Source organism: Petaurus breviceps, unplaced genomic scaffold, assembly GCF_028583685.1.
Source record: "Petaurus breviceps papuanus isolate PSGF00001 unplaced genomic scaffold, PetGlider_PUasm1.0 176, whole genome shotgun sequence".
Taxonomy (NCBI): Eukaryota; Metazoa; Chordata; class Mammalia; order Diprotodontia; family Petauridae; genus Petaurus; species Petaurus breviceps.
The window spans coordinates 17,353,217-17,375,703 of NW_027185771.1; the positions used below are offsets into that span (position 1 = coordinate 17,353,217).

At 38.0% G+C, this 22,487-nt stretch overlaps 1 protein-coding gene across 3 annotated transcripts in view; it reads right to left on the reverse strand.

The window, feature by feature from the left end:
• CES3 (carboxylesterase 3) overlaps window positions 1-22,487 on the reverse strand; it is a 95,678-nt gene that overhangs the window by 20,201 nt on the left and 52,990 nt on the right. For all 3 annotated transcript variants that reach the window (XM_069085798.1, XM_069085797.1, XM_069085799.1), the window contains exons 2-8: window positions 13,839-14,019; window positions 8,134-8,338; window positions 7,182-7,320; window positions 5,163-5,296; window positions 3,548-3,701; window positions 3,160-3,264; window positions 93-194 (exon numbers count right to left, since the gene is read on the reverse strand). In XM_069085798.1, coding sequence (XP_068941899.1) covers window positions 93-194; window positions 3,160-3,264; window positions 3,548-3,701; window positions 5,163-5,296; window positions 7,182-7,320; window positions 8,134-8,338; window positions 13,839-13,911 — 912 coding nt within the window. In that variant the 5' untranslated portion in view covers window positions 13,912-14,019. The remainder of the gene's footprint in view (window positions 1-92; window positions 195-3,159; window positions 3,265-3,547; window positions 3,702-5,162; window positions 5,297-7,181; window positions 7,321-8,133; window positions 8,339-13,838; window positions 14,020-22,487) is intronic.

The window sequence follows — 22,487 nt, forward strand, 5'->3', positions numbered from 1 at the left end:
TTTCTGGCAGGAGAATAGGCATCTCTGAATTCAATCTAGTGCAGTCTATCAGTTATTCCAGAATTACCCATTTCCAGAAGAAGTAAACTTACAGATGAGGATTTCCTTTCTAATATCATGTTCTCTTTATTCCGTAAGCACTGAATCAAAACAGCTGAGCTGGAGCCTTCACAGCCATAGAAGTGAGCAATGTCCTGGTGGTTTCAAAGGAACAGACATTTATAAGCATCAAAAGAAAGGACTGAGAAGATTTCTGTTTTCCAATGAAAAGATTCAGGAGGTAGGGCAAGTTCTCTCACCCCATCCTCCATTTTCCACCCCATCCCCTACCTCAAAGGCTAGATCAAGTTTTCTCCAGTTCATTAGCCATTGGTTCAAGGTTTCTAAAGATCACCACACAGTTGAGCAGAACCAGGAGAACATTGTACACAGGAATAGCAACATTGTATGATTATCAACTATGATGGACTTAGCTCTTCTCAGCAGTGCGATGATCTGAGACAATTACAATGTGCCCATAATGGAACATCCTGACCACTTCTAGGAAGAGAACTATTGAGTCTGAATGCAGATTGAAGCATACTATTTTCACTTTTTTTGGTTTTTGTTATTTTGTTTCTTTCCCATGGTTTTCCCATTTTGCTCTGTTTCTTTTTTCACAACATGATTAAGGTGGAAATATGTTTAACGTGATTGTACATGTATAGTCTATCTCAGATTGCATGCCGTCTCACGGAGATGGGAGGGAAGGGAGAAAAAGAGAAAAATTTGGAGCTTAAAATTGTACAAAGATGAATGTTGAAAACTATCTTTACATGAATTGGAAAAAATAAAATACTATTAAGTCTTTAAAAAAGAAAAAAAAAGATCACACAATCAAACAAATCTTTGAAATTTGGGGGCCAAATTTTTTTGGGAATGTTAACTCAGGTCAAGTTTTCTAAGGATTATAGGATCACTGGCTTAGGCCAAGAGAGGGCCTTAGAGGTCTCCTGATCTAACCGCTTCCTTTTTATTTCCTTATTTTTTAATTTTAATTTTATTTAATTTTTTTCAGTTAACAATAATCTATTTTCTTGCCCTCTTCTTTTCTTCCCTCAGCACTGAGGGGGGAGGAAAGCTGAACCCTTGTGACAAAGGTGCACAGCTGAGCAAAATAAATTCTTGTGTTGGCTATGTCCAAAAATGTACATATCTTACTCTGCACCTTGAGTCTATCAGGGACCTCACCAGTCATTTTAACTTTTGTTTTGCCACTGAACTTTGATGATTCTGAATGAGAGAGTAAGGCTGACAACTCTGCACAGCTCTGCCTCATTTAAATCCAATTCATATACATGTTAAGACACCACCCACCTTCATGATGTTATCGGTCCTCTTTGAGAATGAAGAACCAAAACAACAAGAAGGCATAACCTCTCCCCCTTTTTAAGGATGAAGAAAGGGGACCTCAGAGAGATTATACAATTTGCCTAATGTAACTCACATAGCTAGTTGGTAGGACCAGGATTCCCACCCAGGGCCTCTAATGTCAAATCTAGCATCCTTTCTCCAAAGGTAATCAACTACTAGTCCTGCTCCAGAGCAGGCATGACTGGAGACTTTGCACCATTGTATGATGTGGGAGTCCAGTTTGGCCTGGCCTGAAGTTGTCTGCCTTGGTCTGAGCTAAAACCACAGCCACAGACCCTGTTCTAACCTAAAGCTAGAGCCCCAGGCAAGGTTCTAAACCACTCTGATCCTAACACGATGTAGAAGCACAGCCTAAACCAGAGATAGAAAGTTCTTGACTTAGACAGGAACAAAGGAAGGCACATTCCATATGCAAAGTATCTTCTGAATGCAACTCAATCCTTGCCATCTTGGGATGATGATGATGATGATGATGATGATAACAAAAACAACAAAGGCAACCAGCATTTAAATAGTGATTTAAGGTTTGCAAAGTGCTTTACGTAGGTTATCTCATTTTATCCTCCAAACAACCCTGTGAAATACAGACTATTATTATCCCCGTTTTATAGATGAGGAAACTGAGGCTAAGAGAAGTTCTGTGGCTTGCCCAGGATAACACAACTGCTAAGTGCAGGAGGCTGGATTCCAACTCAAGTCTTCCTGACTCCAAGTCTAATACACTATCTACTTCGTCACCTTAGGTCTCTTAATAAATACTTATTGACTCTCAATATGAACTCATCATTGACTCAATATAGACACATCTGCGGAAGTCAGGCTACAGAAATGATGTCATCTGTGAGGTCAGTCATAGCCCTAAGGATCTGGTCCCCCAGAACACAATCATTCAGCCTGAACTCAGTGATGCCTCTACCCCCAGCTCCCCAGTGTTTGGAGAGAGAACACACCACAGACAGTAATGTTCATGATACTCTATTGATAGCATGTGATGCTATCTATACTCTTTCTAGGTGTTGCAGATGATAAAGAATGGGGACTGGGATCAGGAAGATCTGAGTTCAAATCCAGCCTTAGACATTTACTAGCTGTGTGACTCTCGGCAAGTCACTTAACCTATGTTTGTCTCAGTTTCCTCACCTGTAAAATGGGGACAATAATAGTACTTGCTTCCCAATATGAGGACCAAATGAGATATTTGGAAAGCATCTGTCACATAGTAAGCTCTCTCTTTTTTCTTTTCTTTGTAGGACCATGGAGAGTGGTGGCAGGGGGTGGGGTGGGGTGGGGACCCTGGTCAACTTGTACTTTCCCCATCCTATGACTTTGAAACTCTTTTCCCTTCCTCCCATCCATAATTGTGACAACTCTTATGATGTTGGACTCTGAAATCCCCATCTCTGATTATGAATTCACTCCTATCTTGCCTGTCTGGGCAGCTAGTACAGTAGATAGAGGGCTCAGCCTGGAGTCAGGAAGACCTGAGTTGAAATCTGGTCTCAGACACTATCTGTGTGACCCTGAGCAAGTCGCTTCACCCTGTTTGCCTTAGTTTTCCCATCTGTAAAATGATCTGGAGAAGGAAATGACAAACTACTTCAGTATCTTTGGCAAGTAAACCCCCAAAAGGGGAATCTCTCAAACCTGTAGAACTGGATCTAAACTTTGAACCTAAGGAGACCTCTTTAAAATGAATTTTAGTCTCTTAGAAAATAGTCACTAAAGAATAAGAAGCCAAGAACCTACTTGAAAAACGAGTTGAGGGTTATCTGTGATGAAACCTGACAAAGTGGACACCCCGCTTTGCGAGATGGCTCTGTGGAATAGACCTTTGGCCATAGGAGACAGAACCTGCAAGACATGAGAAAGAGAACATCTAAGAGACAGATACTCTTCAGGAAGAGTTCTAGTTTAAAGAAATTCACATTCAAAGAAAGATTGGAGATCAGACTGTTTGTGTGAATTAGAATCAAATGTTAGGCCAGGAAGGGAGCTTAGAATTCCTAGTCTAACATCTTCATTTTGTAGTCAATTAGTGATGATGCCATGATTTGAATCCAGGGCTCCTGATTCCCAGTCCAATGTCTTCCCTCATCTTACGTTTGCCCCAATGGGGAATCATCTGCAAACTCACGAGTACAGAGGCACAAAATCCTCCTGCAGACTGTCCAGAGATGGTAACACAGTTGGGGTCTCCTCCAAAGTGAGCAATGTTGCTCTGGACCCATTGTAAAGCAGCTATCAGGTCTAAGAATCCCCAATTACCAGGTGCAACCTTGTCTCCAGTGCTGAAAGCCAGAGACAGCAGTTAGGTTCTGCCTGCTAGGAAGACTTATCTTTATTAATGTTTTAGATGAAAGCATTGGGTATATATGTCAAATTGCAAATGCCAGGCATCTTGGAAGCATAGTTAACACATTGGGAGATCAAAACCAGCCCTAAGCAGATGTAGAAAGGCTAGAATGGTAGTCTGAGTCTAATAAGATAACATTGAATAAAGATAAATGTAAAATTCCATACTTGGGTTTAAAAAGTCAATTGTACAAGTATAGCCTTGAGGAGGCAGGGCTAGACAACAGTTCATGTGCAAAACATCTAGGGGTTTTAGTGGATTGTTTCTCACAGTCCACTTCCTGATTCCATACATTTTCACTGATTGTTCTGCATGCCTAGAATTCTCTCCCTCCTCACCTCTGCCTCTTAGCTTCCTTCTAAGTCTCAGCTGAAGTCCTACCTTCTGCAAGAAACTTCCCCAATCCTCTTTCACCTTTGTGCCTTCCCTTGATACTACTCCCCTTCCCCCATCTATTCCTCCTATATCTTGTTTGTACATCGTTGTTTGTAGATTTTCTGCCCAGAAGGCTGTAAACTCCTAAGTAGGGAGTTGAAACTGACTTTCTTTGCCTTTCTTTGCATCCTTAGCACTAGCACAATGCTTGATATGTAGATGTCACTCCATAAATGCTTAACTTGAGTTGATGAGTGCAATATGAGTCAACAGTGTGAAGGGAGAGTCAAGAAAATCTAGTGTGATCTCAGGTGGACTTAAAAGAGGCTATCTGTCCAGAACAATAGTCCCATTGTACTTGGTCTACAATCAGACCACATTTGGTGTCTTGTACTCGTTTCTGGGTGCCATGTTTTAGAAAGGATATTGACACACTGGAATATTCCAAAAGAAAGTGACTAGAAAGGTGAGAAGACCAGAGACCATGCCATATGGGGATTCATTAAAAGAAATGGGGGTGTTCAACCTAGTGAAAAAGATTTGGGGAGACATGTGAGTCGTCTACAAGTGTTAGAAAGACTGCCATGTGGGAGGTTAGGTTAATTCTTTTTGACCATAAAAGGCAGAGCTGGAAGCCCTAGGAAGATGATGCAGAGAGGATGATTTCAATTCAACATGGGAAAGAATTTACTAATACTAAAAGAATTTACTAATATCTAAAAGTAGAAAAGGTTATTTGGGGAGATAGTTTGCTCTACATCTTCAAAGAGACACTGGGTGACTATTTCTGGGATTGTTGTTGAATATCCAGAGAGGAGATGGACTAAATGAACAATTTGGATATTGTGATTCTGCCAGAGTGCCAACTGGGGTTCACAGAATTGTAGAATGTTAGAGCTACAGGGGACTTCAAGAGAACACTTAGCCCAAATCCCTTCATTTTACATGTGAGGAAACTGAGGCATAGATCGGGTGAAGGGCCTTGCCCAAGGCCCCCAAATCACCTTTGTCACTTTCTCACCTCAAGAATCCCTGGAATCCCAGTCTGTATTGTACCATTACCACTACAATATCTTCATAGGCTGATAAAGGTGATCCATCAATTGAGGAAGCTGCTCCAATCACCAGTGACCCTCCATGGATCCAGACCATCACCTGAGAGAAACACTGATAGTAGCAACATCTTGGAAACAATCTCTGGGGGAAATTCATGGCAACTGGGGGGTGTATTTTCTCTAAGGAAGTATTCCTTCCTATTGTTTGGGTTGAGAGACCCCTGGAATAAGTATGCCCCATCCCTGGCCGACTTTGCCTTAATTAGCATGGTAGGCCTTAGGGGAAGGGTAATACTCAGTCATCTGTCCTTGTAGTCTGTCCCACCACTGCCCAAAAATATTTGTAGGAACAAAAAAACCAGAAGTCACTATAGGGGAAAATGAGGAAGAACTTTTACCAGGGTCTAGGAGTCTCGAAGTGAAGAAATGTTCCAGCATGGGAAAAACCCTCCTTAGGAATGAGCAGTTCAAAAGGGGTTGAACTAGTTGAGGAGTCTTGCCCTTGGGGACATGCCTTGACTTCAGTGCTAGGAAATTCTAGACCTCTCTGACCCCCAGCAACCTTGGCGACAGGGATAGGGGATTAGTTTCAATCAACCAAGGAGCCTCTGTGTACTTACCAAGTGTCAGGCATTGTGCTAAGTATTGAGAGATACAAAGAAAGACAAATTCATGGTTCTTGCCCTCAAGAAACTCATATTCTTTTGGGGGAGACAACATGCAACCAAAAAGAAATTGCACACAGAAAATATATAAAGTCTAAGGGACAGGAAACCTCAGAGAGAGGGTGAAAGAGAGCGTGCAATTTTTGTGTTTGGGGGTGGGGAGGAAGAGCTGGGGAAAGTCTCCTGCAGAAAGTGGGGTATGAGTTAACTCTTATAGACATCAGGGAAGACAGAAGGCTGAGACTGAGAGGAAGAGTAAAGAGTATACCCAGCATGAGGAACAGTCTGTGAAAGGGTATGGAGTTGAGATTCAATGTGCTGTGTTTGAGGAATATCAAAAAGGCCACCTCCCCCACCCCCACACCTTTTTTCTGGGCAGAAAAAAAATGAGCATTTATAAAGGATCTATGATTTACAATATCTCATTTGATCCTCACATTCTGGGAGGGAGGTATTCTTTTTTGTTTTCATTTGTGCTTTTTATTGTTTAAATGATATTTTATTTTTTCCCAATTACGCGTCGTCAATTTTTAGCATTCATTCCCTCCCTCCCCTCCCCTCTTCCAAAAATGGAAGACAATTTGATACAGGTTACACAGGTGCCAGTAGACTCTTGTGCAGGAGATTAAAGTGAGTGTAAGAAGACTGGGGAATAGGAAGGAGACAGATTGTAAAGGGCTTTATCAGTCAAATTGAAAATTTTATATTTGATCCTGGAGGTAATAGGGAGACACTGGAGGTTATTGAGTGAAAAAATGACACCATCAGACTTGTGTTTTAGGAGAATGGATTGTAGTGAGTAGGATCTTGAGGCTAGGAGACCAAAGGGAAGATGATGCTAATAGTCTGGAGAAAGGAGATGAGGGACTGTCACCAGCAAGGTGGTGACAGTATCAGAGGAGGGGGAGTGAGATAGTATAAGAAAGATACAAAGTTACTAAGGTAGACTTGACAACAGACTAGTACAAGTAAAGAGTCAAAGACGGCATCAAGGTTATGAGCCTGGGGGAATGGGAGGATGGTGATGCAGTAACTGGGAAATTGGGAAGGGAGTGGGAGGAGGGGAATAAGCATTTATTAAGCACCTACTATGCTCGAGGCACTATACTAAGTGCTTTACAGATATCTCATTTGATCTTCACAACAATGGGGGGGGGGAGACGCTATAATTATCCTCATTTTACAGATAAGGAAAGTAAGGCAGGCAGAAAATAAGAGATTTGCCCAGGGTCACACAGTAAGTATCTGAGACTGGATTTGAACTCAGGTCTTCCAGGAATCAATCACTAGGGGTTTCAAAGCAAAAGCAGAATTACTTACAGGTAACTTATCGTTCTTGTTTCTGGAGGCTGGGGTGTAGATGTTGAGATACAGACAGTCTTCAGACATTGGGAAGAGTTGATGCTTCCCATCTAAAGTGTTTTTCATAAGGTCTGTCCTCTCCAACTCCTGCAAGCACCTTCATGAACAAAAGGAAAATCACAACGATCCAGGTTTAGGCATGAATAGACTTTAGAGAGATTTTCTGAAACTAGTGGGAACCACCTATGGCACTTTGGATAACAGGATCATTGGACAGAGAGTGGAGAGATCTTAGGCAGAGGTGGGGAACCTGTTTTCTTGAGGCCACATGTGGCCCTGTAGGTCCTCAAGTTTGGCCCTTTAACTGAATCCAAACTTCACAGAACAAATCGTCTTAATAAAATTATTTGTTCTGTAAAACTCGGATTCAGTCAAAAGGCTGCAGCCAAGGACCTAGAAGGCCACATGTGACCACGAAGCTGCAGACTCCCCACTTCTGCCTTAGAGACCGTTTGTCCAATCTCCTTTTTTTTTTTTTTTAACAAAATAGGAAACAAGCATGGGGGTTAACTCATTTGCCCAATGTCACACTGGTAATCACTAGTAAATTTTTGAGAGTGATTGCCACAGAGCTCAGCTCCTTCGTGGGACCCATTTCTGTTGAATTAATTTTATTTCTTCTCCACACCTGCTTCCTGCCTGATTCTTGCATCATTTAAGAAAGTCAGTGCCTGTTAAATATCTACTGTTATTGACCTGCCCTGCTATAATATTTTATGGCTTATAGAGCCATAAAAAGGCTTACAGCTGACAAACATTGACTTCTTTCTGCTTTGAAAGGCTGGCTTCAGGCAACTCCAGTATAGAAAGGAGGCTGGTATCTTTCTCATAGCTATTGCACACCTATCTGCTGCCTCAGATATTCCTCACAATTCAGCTGTCCTGCCTTCCTTATTGTGTTCATCCTCACATTGGGGGGAATGCAGTGGCATCTTTTACACCCTCCCAAGGCTCAGCAGGCTGTGGGGGAGAGAATCTCCCAGCTCCCACAGGGGGCTTGGCAAATGGGACTCCAAGGAAAACATCCACACGACGGTCAGTTCCCTTCACAGTGATCTGCTTTCCACGGATTCGACCAAACTGGGTCACCACTTCAGGCCCAGTGGCCTCTTGCCCTGTATGTAGGACAAAAGGATTCTTTCAGGCTTTCTTTGGCTAGAATTCAGCTTCCATAAAAACTAGGAAGTGACTCCTCCCTCCATGGTGTGGGTTTTTCCCCCCTTTAAGAATATTTTTTCTTTATAATACTCATTTTTAAAATTATGAAATAAAACAAGCATTTCAATAAAAAAGATGATTGCACAAGAAACTGCAAACCTACTCTGCATAACTTGCTATTCCTTTCAAACAAACAACAAAATTATCATGTAAATTTTTCCCTTTTTTTTCTTCTTTTTCCCCTCCCCACTCTCAGAAGGCTACCATTAGAAACAAAGATAGATAGATAGATAGATAGATAGATAGATAGATAGATAGATAGATAGATAGATAAAGATACATGCACATATCTAAAATTGCTCTAAAATATACTTATATTTATCAGTTCTTTTTCTGGAACTTTCTTCATATGCCCCATGTAGTTATTTTAGATATTTATAATAGTCAAATTAACTTATTTTCTCCAAGTGATTCTTAAAACAATATTGCTGTTACTGGATACAATTTTCTTTTGGTTCTGCTCATTTCATTCATCATCATTTCATGGAAGTCTTTCGATGTTTTTTTAAAATCATTGAGCTCATCATTTCTTACAGCATAGTAGTATTCCATTACATTCATATACCACAATTTGTTCATTCCCCAATTGATGGGCATCCCTGTAATTTCTATTTCTTTGCCACCACAAAGAGAATTGCTATTAACCTTTGTAATGGAAATGCAAATTTAAAGATCTTCCCTGCCCCTAGGCTAAAGTGCACCTGGAGCCTGGGGTGGGAGGCTTGTTTTTCAGTAGATACTTTTTGATTGGTCCAGAAGGTTGTTACATCCTCTGAGCCAGGAGAAGGCTATATAAACCCTGATTTGAGGCTTTGTTTTGGGGCTCACTTTGAGAAGTGTTCTGTGATTTGATCAGATGAGACTCTAGGAAGCCGCCCTGGCTTTGAAAAACCCAGATGTTGATTTGATATGGATGTAATTGTTGGACAGTTTTGGAAACCTGTCTACTTGATCTGTTTCTCTGTCTTGATAATTCTGTCTGTATACTCTGAAGTTTGGGGTGCTGACCTTTTTCCCCTGAACTAGGTAAACGATACACATTTGACTGATTAAAGTAAGCTTGTTAACCCATTTTGAGTTGCTTTCCTTTAACAAAGCAGATCCAACAACCTGTATTGGCAGCCACCCTGGGGATGCTGGGGTGCTTGCTGCTACAACCCCTTAGAACATGTAGGTACTTTATCTTTTTCCCTATTTATCTTTGGAAATAGACCAAGTAGTGGCATTGCTGGGTCAAAGGGTATAGGCAGTTTAATAACTCTTTGGACATAATTCCAGATTGCTCTCCAAACGGGTTGGATCAATTCACAAGTTCCCTAATGATGAATTAGTGTCTGAATTTTTCCACATCCACTTCAACATTTGTTACTTTTCCTTTCTATCATTTTAGCCAAGTAGGTGTGAAATGATGTCTCAAGATTTTTATAATTTGTATTTTTCTAATGAATAATGATTTAGAGCATTTTTCATATGACTATAAGTTGCTTTGATTTCTCATTGGAAAACTACCTATTCATATCCTTTGACCATTTATCAATTGGGGAATGACTCATATACTTATAGATTTGACAAAGTTCTTTATGTATTTTATATATTAGACCTTTATCGGATATCTGTCTATAAAAAATTTCCCTAATTTTCTGATTTCCTTCTGATTTTGGCTAAATTTGTTTTATTTGTACAACCCCTTTTAATTTTAATGTAATTGAAACGATCCAATTTATAGCTAATTTTGATCTCTTATTTATTCATGAAACGTTTGACTATCCATAAGTCTGATAAGTAGTATGTTCCACGTTCTTCTAATTTTCTTGCAAAATCTCTTTATGTGTAGGTCATGTATCCACTTTGTCCTTATCTTGATAAATGATGTAAGATATTGGTCTAAGATAAATTTCTGTCATATTGCTTTCTAATTTTCCCAACAATTTTTACCAAATAATGAATTCTTATCCCAAAATCTTGTCTTCACACTAGTCAAATACAAGGTTATTATGTTTATTTGCTGCTGTAAATTGTACGTCTACTCTATTCCATTGACTTGCATTTTGATTTCTTAGCCAGTACCACATAGTTTTGATAATTACTGCCTCATGACATAGTTTAAGATCTGGTACTGCTAAACCATCTTCCTTACATTTTCTTTGTTATTTCCTTTGAAATTCTTGACTTTTTGTTTTTTCCAAGTGAATTTTATTATTTTTTCTAATTCAGTAAAAAAAAATTGGTAATTTAATTAGGATGATGCTGAATATATAAATTAGTTTGGGTAAATTTTTCATTTTTTTTATTATATTGGCCCTTTCTATCCATGAACAATTAACATTTCTGAAATTATTTAAATCTGATTTAATCCGTATAAAAACTTTTTCATGATTTTATTTTTATAGTCCTGGGTTTGTTTTGGATGTGTATTCCCAGGTATATTATTTTAAATATTATTTCATGCAAGTCTTTCCATGTTTTTCTAAAATCATTGAGCTTATCATTTCTTATAGCACAGTAGTATTCCATCACAATCATATGAAGTTATTTTAAATGGGGTATTTTTTACTCTCTCTTCTTGAAGAGTTTTGTTTGTGACATATAAGAATGCTAATGATTTATGTGGATTTACTTTATATCCTACTACTTTGCTAAAGTTATTAATTAGTTCAACTAACTTTTCAGTTGAATCTTTGGGATTTCCCAATCATCGTATTGTCTGCCAAAAGAAAAGTTATTTCAGTCCCTATTCTGATTTCCTTTATTTCTTTTTGTTCTCTTATTGCTATTGCTAAGATTTTCAATACAATATTAAATAACATTGGTGACAGTTGGCATCCTTGTTCCACACCTGATTTTACTGGGAAGATTTCTAGTTTTTCCCCATTACAAATAATGCTTAATGATGGTTTTAGATAAATACTTTTTATCAATATAAGGAAAAACCCATTTATACCTATATTTTCAAGTATTTTTAATACAAATGAGCATGGAACTTTATCAAAAGCTTTTTCCGCACCTATTGATATAATTTATACCTTTTAAAAAAACTTTTATTATTGATTGTAATCAATTATGTTAATAGTTTCCTTATGTTAAACCATCTCTTTATTCCTGGTATAAATCCTATATTTGATCATAATATATAATCTTTGTAATATATTGTTATAATCTTTTAGCTAGTATTTTATTTAGGATTTTTGCATCCATATTTATTAAAGAAATTGGCCTATCATTTTTTTCAGCCATTAGTGTACCTTTACAAAGACTGACCATATATTAGTACATAAAACTTTTTTAGTTAAAAGCAAAAAAGGAGAAATATTAAAAGTATCCTTTTCAGATCATAATACAATAAAGTTATATTTAATAAGGAACCAAGGAAACATAGGTTAAGACCTAATTGGAGATTAAACAAACTAATCTTAAAGAACAAATCATAAAAACAATCAATAATTTCATTAAAGACAATGACAATAATGAGATAACATGTCAAAACCTGTGATATGGAGCAAAAGCAGTGATTAGAGGAAAATTTATATCTCTAAATGCTTACATCAATAAAATAGAGAAAGAGCAGGCTAATTCTGAAAAAAAGGGTGTACTCCTTTCTATTTCCATTCAGTTCTCTCCAGAGATCTATCATTATCTAGTTTATCTAAAATTCTATTCAATTCCTTAACTTCTTTCTTATTTACTTTGGTTAGATTTATCTAGTTCGGAGGAAGTAAAATTAAAGTCCCCTACTATTATAGTACTACTCTCTATCTCCACCTGTAATTCATTTAACTTTAAAAAAAAATTAGATGCTATAGTATTTTGTGCATATAGGTTTAATATTGACTTTGCTTCATTATCTATGGTACCTTTTATCCAAATGAAGTTGCCCTGTTTCATCTCTTTTAATCAAATCTATGTTAGCCATAATTTTTTCTGAGATCATAATTACTTTTTGCATCAGCTGAAGCTATAGATATTATAAAAGTTACTTTTATGAACTTTTAGGACTCAGCCTGCTTCACATCTAAAGACTGGAAAGGGTTGAAAATAGATTTGGATTCTGAAAATTCCTTAATTAATAATCTAGATAATTGCCATTATCAAGAGAGGATCAATTGCATTTTAGTTTTGGAGTCCAGGGTTTCTCTTTCTGGACCTCAGTTTCCTTATGTGGAAGATGTGTGGGTTAGACTAGATGAACTATAAAATCTTTTCAATCTTTAAGAAATATGTGGAGTTAGTCACCAGAGTTCTCTACTAGCATCCCACTAGAGCTCTTATGAAAGGCCAGGCATTGCCCAATGAGGAGAGCATTGCACAAAAAGAAAGGTGTGATTGTGGGTGGGTGTGATGGGAATAGTCTTCTCTGGTCCCTTTCCTTTTCTGTCTTTATAGATCTGAAAATCATCTCCTTCATATGTCCCCCACAAGTAGGGGATGGTCAATTGATGGATTGAAATTTCCTCATACATGATGAAACCTTTCCTGGTAGATCTCTAAATGCATTCATGCTGCCTATGAAACTATAACCCCTTTCACAAAAAAGTTAATTGGGTATGAGGAAATTCCTAAAACCCCCATATTATGTGTGAATATAATGACAAGACATGTGCCCCCCATCCTTTAGCAAAATAGTTCCTTTAATATAAAGAAACATGTAAGTTTCATAGTCATAGTAACACATAGTTACATCCTCTAGGGGCAAGTTTCATAAAGATAAGCTTAGGTAGCCCTAAGGCACTATCTGAACTCACACTGTGTGTGTACCCCAGATAAAGTCCAACGCCTCCCTTTACACACAGCTGTACCTTTCCAAAAACTGTATGAAAATTCATGGTTTTGTCCATTGGTTAGCTAGCCTTAGCCAGAGCAGACCAGATAGGTTGGTCACTAAAGATAATACCGTAGCAGGATGGGGGAATCTACCTGACTGCCAAAAGGGACCTACTATCCGGTAACCTAAATGGAGTGATTCTGTACCTCTGTGAACATGAAAGGCTCTTGGTAGACAGCTCCCATCAGTCTTGCCCAACACCATCCCTGGCCCTTGGCATTTGCACTTGCCTTTACAATAAACATCATGTATTGTGCATCACTCCTGACTAGAACTGAGTTATTCATGGCACCAGCACTTCATGCCAAGTTTTGACATGCCAATCCCCTGACCTGAGCTTGATTGAGATTTCTAACAATGAGGTTTCACTCCTAAACTAGTTCTCTATCATAATCATCATCTTAAGGCTACAGGGAAATGAGTTTTCATTCTGTGTTCTCTGTCTTTCACCAAGAAGAGAGTCTGGCTTACTCATCTGCCCCCTGCTGGCCTCCCTCCTTGGTAACAGAGGAATAACTCATCGGGGACAAATTCCAGCCTACTTTTCCAAGATAGGCACTGGGTCTGAAGAGACTCACCCTCCGCTGGGAGAATCAGGAGCAAGGTAATGCAGGTCAGAGACCAAAGCAGAGGCTTCTGTCCTCCTGGCATGGTTTTCTTTGAGTCTTGTTGGGAATTCCTGGTTGCGTTGAAATGTTTCTTATTCTAGGTGATGGGAACAAATCCCAGGATTTCAGACTTGTAGAAAGATTGTGTTTACTAAGAGAGAAGAACATAAAGGTTTGTAAACTTTAAACATACTTGAAATATTTCTGTGTTCAGTTTGCTATGACTTTTCCAAAAACATCACAGAAATTTTTTGCTGTCTCATGCCCATTGGATTGGTAAAGTTGACCAAAAAAGAAAAAAAAAAACAGATAGTAGAATTACTGGAGGGAAACAGATATATTAATGTCTTATTGGTGGAACTGTAAGCTGATCTAGTCATTCTGGAAAGCAATTTGGTACATAACCCCAAAGTCTGTTAATCTCTATATACCCTTTGACCCAGTGATGCTGCTGCTATGTCTATACCCCAAAAAGATCAAAGAAAGAAGAAAAGAACTCATAGGCACAAAGATATTTATAGTATCTCTTTCTTTGGTGGCCAACAATTGAAAACTGAGGATTCACCTATCAATGGTGGGGAGGTGGCTGAACAAGTGGGGAGGTGGCTGAACATATGGTTATATGAATGTGCTAGAATATTATTGTGTTACAAGAAATGATGAAGGGGATGGCTTCTGAGAAACCTGTAAAACTTATTTGAACTGATGCAAACTGAAGTGAGCAGAACCAAGAAAGCAATTTATACAGTAACTATAATATTGTAAAGCAAACAACTTTGAAAAACTTAAAAGCTCTGATCAACATAATGACCAGCCACAATCCCAGAGGACTCATGATAAAACATGAAACATTCACCTTCAAATAGGGAAGTAATGGACTCAGATTGCAGATTGAAGTATATTGTTTTTTAGGCACAGCTGATTCAGGTATTTATTTTGCTTATTTATTACATATTTGTAATGGGTTTTTTGTTTTGTTTTTTGCTTTCTTAGTCATCAGGTGAGGGAAGGTGTGAGAGAGAATTAAAAAATGAAAATAAAATAAAATTGAATTAAAAAAAAAAAGAAGACAGCTCAAATCCCACCTTGGGCTGGAGGCTTTTCCCCAATCCATACCACCCCTATCTTGACGTCATCCTGGGTAGCTCTCTCCTTCTGAAATCACTTCCAGTTTATCTTGTCTGTATCTTGTCTGCACATAATTGTTTACATGCTCCTCCCCACCTTAGAATGTGAGCTCCTTGAGAACAGAAACTGTGTTTACCTTTCTTTGCATTTCCAGTGCTCTGTAGAATGCTTCCAACATACTAAGTGCCTAATTAAAGAAAGTCCCAGGTTCTGTTTTTAGGAGTAACTATGAAACATATAAAGAATATGACTCTTTCAAATATTCCTCTGGGTGCTGTTCTTGATCACCAAACCAAGATATGGGGGTCCTAGTTTGTAAATTTCATGAAATATGGAAAAAAAAACCCACCTTTAGAACTTCCCCTTTGTCTCAACCTTGGCCAACAGCATTTACAGTCATACTCAGTAAAATGCTACAGATCAAATAAATTCTTTTTTATTTTGCTTTTTTTTTTGGAGGGGGGAGGGCAGGGCAGTTGGGGTTAAGTGACTTGTCTGAGGTCACAGGGCTAGTAAGTGTTAACTGTCTGAGGTTGGATTTGAACTCAGGTCCTCCTGATTCCAGGGCCTGTGCTCTATTCACTGAACCACCTAGCTGCCCCTCAAATAAATTCTTTAAATGAATGCAATTTAATCCAAAATTCCTACTGTTGCATAATAAAAGATGAGCATAAAGGAAGTAAAAAACTTTAGGAGAAAATTTTCCATCTGTGAAGATGGAGAGAAGAGAGTAGATATACTCAGTAGCTTGTTCTTCCACTCATGGCTGGTGTCCTGTTTGCCTGTGGTGGAAGCTGGTGGCCTGAAACAATCTTTGTTTTTGCCTTCTGCTTGTCTTTCTTCGTCCCCCAACTTTGTACAGTATTACATTTCATATTCTCTTGTCCTACTCCCTCCACCCAGTAAGGATTGCCAATACCCTTCCCCTGGGGAGCTTACTCATTGGGACCTGGAAGCTTGCAGGATAACCTTCAAAAAAGATGATATATTCACAAAGAACTGAGGGCAGCCTGTATATAAGCGTCACTTTTGTGATGTTCTCTTTGGTAGGTTAACACACTACTATTTTAGTTAATTCATGAATTGGGCTTCTATTTCTACATTCTGAATTGTAAATTCTCCAAAGGTTTACATGCGACTTGGGCTGGCAGCCTCTAGATCTAGTTCAGAAGTCTTTCCAAATTAAAAGAAAAATGATGTGTTTGGTCAATTATCAAATAGCTTACAAGATTATTATAAACAAACAATTATAATAAAATAAATATATGGTAAACAGAAATATAATAAAACAGGTATAAATTTTATGAAATGTTTGCCTGAGAAATATGGGCCTGTTTTATTTGTTGAAGACCATAAAAGAAGTTTTATGATTCTTAACAATCTGTTAGGTAAAGGAGAGTAAAAGGGAGGCAAATTAAATTGACCAATTGCTCTTTTCAGGTCCATAAATGATAAATCTTGGGCAGAACGCACATTTTAAGCCTCTAATTTGTCCTATAGGCTTCTAATAGCTGTGTTTTCCTGAGCACTGTATCAGTTTGTCATTAGATGATCATGATTTTTCTTAGTGCCAAACAAATTTCACCATCATTTTTCTCTTGTAGGCCCTTTCTTATTTATTTATTTGTTTTTTTTTTTTTGAGGGGGGAAGGTAGGGCAATTGGGGTTAAGTGACTTGCCCAAGGTCACACTGCTATTTTTTGTGTTAAGTGTCTGAGGCTGGATTTGAACTCAGGTCCTCCTGATTCCAGGGTCGGTGCTCTATTCACTGCACCACCTAGCCACCCCCCTTTCTTCTTTATTTATGAAGCCTTTCTCTTTGTTGATTGTCTTGAATTTATTCTGTATATAGCTTGTTTGTTCTAGTATGTAGCTGTTTTCATGTCTCTTCCATTAAACTGTGAGGTCCTAGAGAACAGGGACTTTCCTTTTTTTTTTTTTCCTTTGTATCCTCCGAGTTTAGCACAGTGCCTGGCACATAGTATGTCCTTAATAAATATCTATTGACTGACTTACAAACTACTTACCAGTGGCATCGCAGATCATAGAACAAAATATTGGAACATAGAACATGGGGATTGTAAAGAACCATAGAACAGAATATTAAATGTGAATGTTAGATGTGAAAGAGTCCTTACCACAGAAGGTTACAATATAGAATGCTAGAGGTGGAAAGTACCTTAGAGATCCTCAGGGCCAACAAACATTTTCTGGTTTGGGAAACAGAGGTTTGCCTTAAGGAAAAAGCCTCCCCAGAGTCATACAGCAAGTAGGTTGAAGAGCCAAGTCTTCTGGTCTCAAGTTCAGCCTTCTGCCCACTATTTCAGGTACTATTTCAGGTAGCCTCTCTGTCTTTTATATAGTTGCTGTCTCTGATGAGGTTAATTCTGGGTAAAAAGCTCTGCCGATTCCACTGGTCCTATCAGAAGATTGATGGGGGCAGCACCAGAAGTAGGGAATTGTCTTAGCAGGCGTTTACCAGATAAGGCCTCCAGGGGTACCTTGCATTTCTTTGTCCAAAGCTCCATCTTCCATCCTCTCCATCCTGCTGCTGAGTTTCTCTCTATACTCTGATTATAACCTGTCCTTTTATGTAATCATAGCTCACATTTCTATAGTGCTTTAAGGTTTACAAAGCACCCTCCTCATAGTAGCCCTGGGAGGTAGGACTCACAGGATCACAGTTTTGGAACAGAAAAGAACCTCATCTAATTTTACTCCCTCATTTTACATAAGAGAAAATTGAAACCAAAGAGAAACAGCAAGTTGCCAAAGGTCACTCAGGTGGTCAGAACTTGAACTCCAGATCTAGTGATTTTCCCACTTATACCATATTTCCCTTACCATTTTACAGATGTAGAAACAGAGAACTTTACAAATGGAATTGTCTTCCCATGATTTTACAGTGAATTAGAGGCCTCCACAGAAAAGTGATAATAACCTTGAAATAGCCAAGAATGTTGACCTTGGAAAGAGAAGCCAGGGGATAACCCACAGCTTAGATGTATTGTTCCTAAGAAAGTGAAGTGGGGGCAGCTAGGTGGCACAGTGAATAGAGCACTGGCCCTGAAGTCAGGAGGACCTGAGTTCAAATGTGACCTCAGACACTTGACACACTAGCTGTGTGACCTTGGGCAAGTCACTTAACCCCAATTGTCTTGCCTTCCCCCCTCCAAAAAAAAAAACCAAGTGAAGTGGCTTTGTGGTCTCTAAGTTCAGAACTTTATGGAGGCTGACAGCTTCTTGCTCACGTTGCTCAATGATGGGCATGTCACCCACTGAGGACAAAAATGCTCAGGGTGAGGTAGTGAGCTACCTTTTGAGGCAGCTTTTGAACTTGACCATCTTTCATCTAGAAAATAAAAATAAATTTCTTTTGTTTTTACATCACATTACTACATTTCTCAGTATCACTTTTATAGTTAACCTACTCTAGGGTTGTAAGCCAAGGTCTTGTTTTTTCTAGGGGACAAGTTTCTATAGTTCTTACTCTTGCTTTACTGCAGACTTTGGGAGGTTTAGAAATTAGGGGCATAGCACACACCTAGCACCCAATCCGAATATGTATGAAATAGTCCCTTGCCCCCTACTCACATAAGAACCACAGAATCATAGAGTCAGGTGGGACCTCAGAAATCACGTGATGCTGTCTATACCTGGGCAAGAATCTCCGCCAAAACTTCCCTGAGAAGTGGTCATCTACATCTGCTGAAACACTGTCAGAGCCAGCCACTCTACTAGAAGGCAATGAGAAGATGAAGATCATAATTCACCCAGAGGTGGAAGGAAACTCAGATTAAATGATATGCCCAAGCTAACATACGTAGTAAACTTTAGAGGCAGCCTTTGAATCCAAGACTACTGACTCCAAAACCAGCACTCTTTTCACTCGCTGTACCACTCTGGTTTCAAGGTCTTTCCTATAATGAGCTGATATTTACTTCTCTCGAACTTCCACCCATTAGTTGCAGTTCTGCCTTCTAGTTCAAGCAGAACAAGGTATTAGGTTTACATGATTTATTCCACATGACAGCCCTTCAAATACTTAAAGACGGGAATCAAGTTTCCCCTAAATCTTCTCTTTTTTTGTGTGTGTATCTTTTTTTTATTTATTAATTTGTTTGTTTCCTTTTAGTTTACAGGATTCAATTCCACAATTACTTGAATTTCACATTTTGTCCCCTTCTCTCCCCTCCCCCCCATGGCGGCTTATAGTCAAGCATAGGATCTGTAAATACTTTCACATTATACATTGGTCAGGTTATAAGGACGGATTGTACCAGCTGGAATGAAAAATGGTAAGGAGGACATAAAACCAAATAAGAGAACGAAAAAGATCAGGTATTTTGCTTCCACCTGGATATAAACTTAGTTCTTTCTAGTTCTTTCTCTGGATGCACATTTTTCTCTCCATCATGTGTCTTTTGGGATTGACTTATATCACTGCATTGCTGAGAAGAGTCCAGTATATCAAATTGGTCATCACACATACGTTGTGTCTGTAATTGTGTACAAATTTCTCCTGGTTCTACTCTTCTCACTCAGTATCAGTTCTTTTAAGCCTCTCCAGGTAAATATGAAGACTGTCTGCTCCTCGTTTCTTATAGCACAATAGTATTCCATAACATGCATATACCACAACTTGTTCAGCCATTCCCCAATTGATGGGCACCCCCTTAATTTCCAATTCTTTGCCACAACAAATAGAGCTGCTATAAACATTTTTGTACATATGGGTCTTTCTCCCATTTCTATGATCTCTTTGGGATATAACCCTAGGAGTGGTATTGCTGGATCAAAGGGTATGAAAGTATTTATAGCCCTTTGGGCATAATTCCAGATTGCTCTCCAGAAAGGCTGGATCAGTTCACAACTCCACCAACAATGCATTAGTGTTTCAGTTTGCCCACATCCTCTCAAGCATTTGTCATTTTCCTGTTTTGTCATCTTAGCCAATCTGACTGGTGAGATGTGGTACCTCAGAGTTGTTTTGATTTGCATTTCTCTAATCAATAGTGAATTAGAGCATTTCTTCATGTGCTTATAGATAGCTTTAATTTCTTTCTCTGAAAACTGCCTGTTCATATCCTTTGACCATTTATCGATTGGGGAATGACTTGTATTCTTATAAATTTGACTCAATTCTCTGTATATTTTAGAAATGAGTCCTTTGTCAGAGACATAGGTTGTAAAGGTTCTTTCCCAATTTCCCACCTCCCTCTTAATCTTGGTTACATTGGCTTTGTTTGTACAGAAGCTTTTCAACTTCATATAGTCAAAATTATCCATTTTACATTTTATAATGTTCTCTAATTCTTGTTTAGTCATAAAGTCTTTCCCTCTCCACAAGTCTGATAGGTAAACTTTTCCTTGTTTTAGGAGACTGCTTATAGTATCAACCTTTATACCTAGATCATGCACCCATTTAGACTTGACTTTGGTATATGGTGTTAGATAATGGTCTATGCCCAGTTTCTGCCATACTATATTCCAGTTTTCCCAGCAGTTTTTGTCAAATAGTGAGTTCTTATCCCAAAAACCAGGGTCTGGAGGTTTATAAAACAATATATTACTATAGTCATTGACTTCTGAATCTCATTTGCCTAATCTATTCCATTGATCCACTCCTCTATTCCTCAGCCAGTACCAAGTAGTTTTGATGACTGCTGCTTTATAGTACAGATTGAAATCTGTAAAAGCTAGTCCACTTTCCCTAGCATTTTTTTTCATTAATTCCCTTGATATTCTGGACAGTTTATTCTTTCAAATGAATTTTATTACTATTTTTTCTAACTCTATAAAGTAGTTTTTTGGTAAATTAATTGGTATGGCACTAAATATATAATTTAATTTAGGTAAAATTGTCATTTTATTACATTAGCTCAACCCAGCAATGAGCAATTGATATTTTTCCAATTAGTTAGATCTGACTTTATTTGTGTGAAAAGTGTTTTGTAGTTATGATCATACAGGTCCTGGGTTTGTTTTGGCAGGTAGATTCCCAAATATTTTATAATGTCTACAGTAACTTTAAATGGGATTTCTCTTTCAATTTCTTGCTGTTGAATTTCATTGGAAATATATAGGAATGCCAAGGATTTATGTGGGTTTATTTTATATCCTGCAACTTTGCCAAATTTATTGTCTCAAGCAGTTTTTTACTTGATTCTCTAGGATTCTCTAAGTATATCATCATATCATCTGCAAAGAGTGATAGCTTGGTCTCTTCTTTGCCTAACTTGATTCCTTTGATTTCTTTTTCTTCTCTAATTGCTACTGCTAACATTTCTAGTACCAGATTGAATAAGAGGGGTGATAGTGGACACCCTTGTTTCACCCCTGATCTTATGGGAAATGCTTCTAGCTTCTCCTCATTACATATAATACTTGCTGATGGCTTTAAATAGATGCTACCTATTATTTTAAGGAAGGCTCCATTTATTCCTATACTTTCTAATGTTTTTAATAGGAATGGATGTTGTATTTTGTCAAAAGCCTTTTCTGCATCTATTGAGATGATCATGTGGTTTCTGCTAGTTTTATTGTTGATATGATTAATTATACTGATGGTTTTCCTAATATTAAACCATCCTTGCATTCCTGGATTAAATCCTACATGATCAAAGTGTATTATTCTTGAGATAAGTTGCTGTAGTCTTTTGGCTAGTATTTTATTTAGAATTTTTGCATCTATATTCATGAGGGAGATTGGTCTATAATTTTCTTTCTCTGTTTTATCTCTTCCTGATTTAGGTATCAGTACCATATTTGTGTCATAAAAAGAATTTGGTAGGACTCCTTCTTCACTAATTTTCCCAAATAGTTTGTAGAGTATTGGAATCAATTGTACTTTAAATGTTTGATAGAATTCACTAGTGAATCCATCTGGCCCTGGAGATTTTTTCCTAGGGAGCTGACTGATGGCTTGTTCAATTTCTTTTTCTGAGATGGGATTATTTAAGTAATTTACTTCCTCTTCAGTTAATCTGGGCAGCTTGTATGTTTCTAAATATTCATCCATTTCCCTAAGATTGTCAGATTTATGTGTATACAATTGGAAAAAAAATCCTAATTATTGTTTTGATTTCCTCTTCATTGGAGGTAGATTCACCCTTTTCATTTTTGATACTCATAATTTGGTTTTCTTCTTTCTTTTTTTTTTATCATATTGACGAAGGGTCTATCAATTTTGTTGGTTTTTTCATTAAACCAGCTCTTGGTTTTATTTCTTAGCTTAATAGTTTTCTTAATTTTGATTTTATTAATCTCTCCTTTTGTCTTCAATATTTCTAATTTAGTATTTAATTGGGGATTTTGAATTTGTTCTTTTTCTAGGTTTTTTAATTGCATGCCCAATTCGTTGAGCTCCCTTTTCTCTAATTTAATCACATATGCACTCGGGGATATAAAACTTCCCCTAAGAACTGCCTTTAATGCATCCCACAGATTTTGGTATGTTGTCTCATTATTATCATTCTCTTGAATGAAATT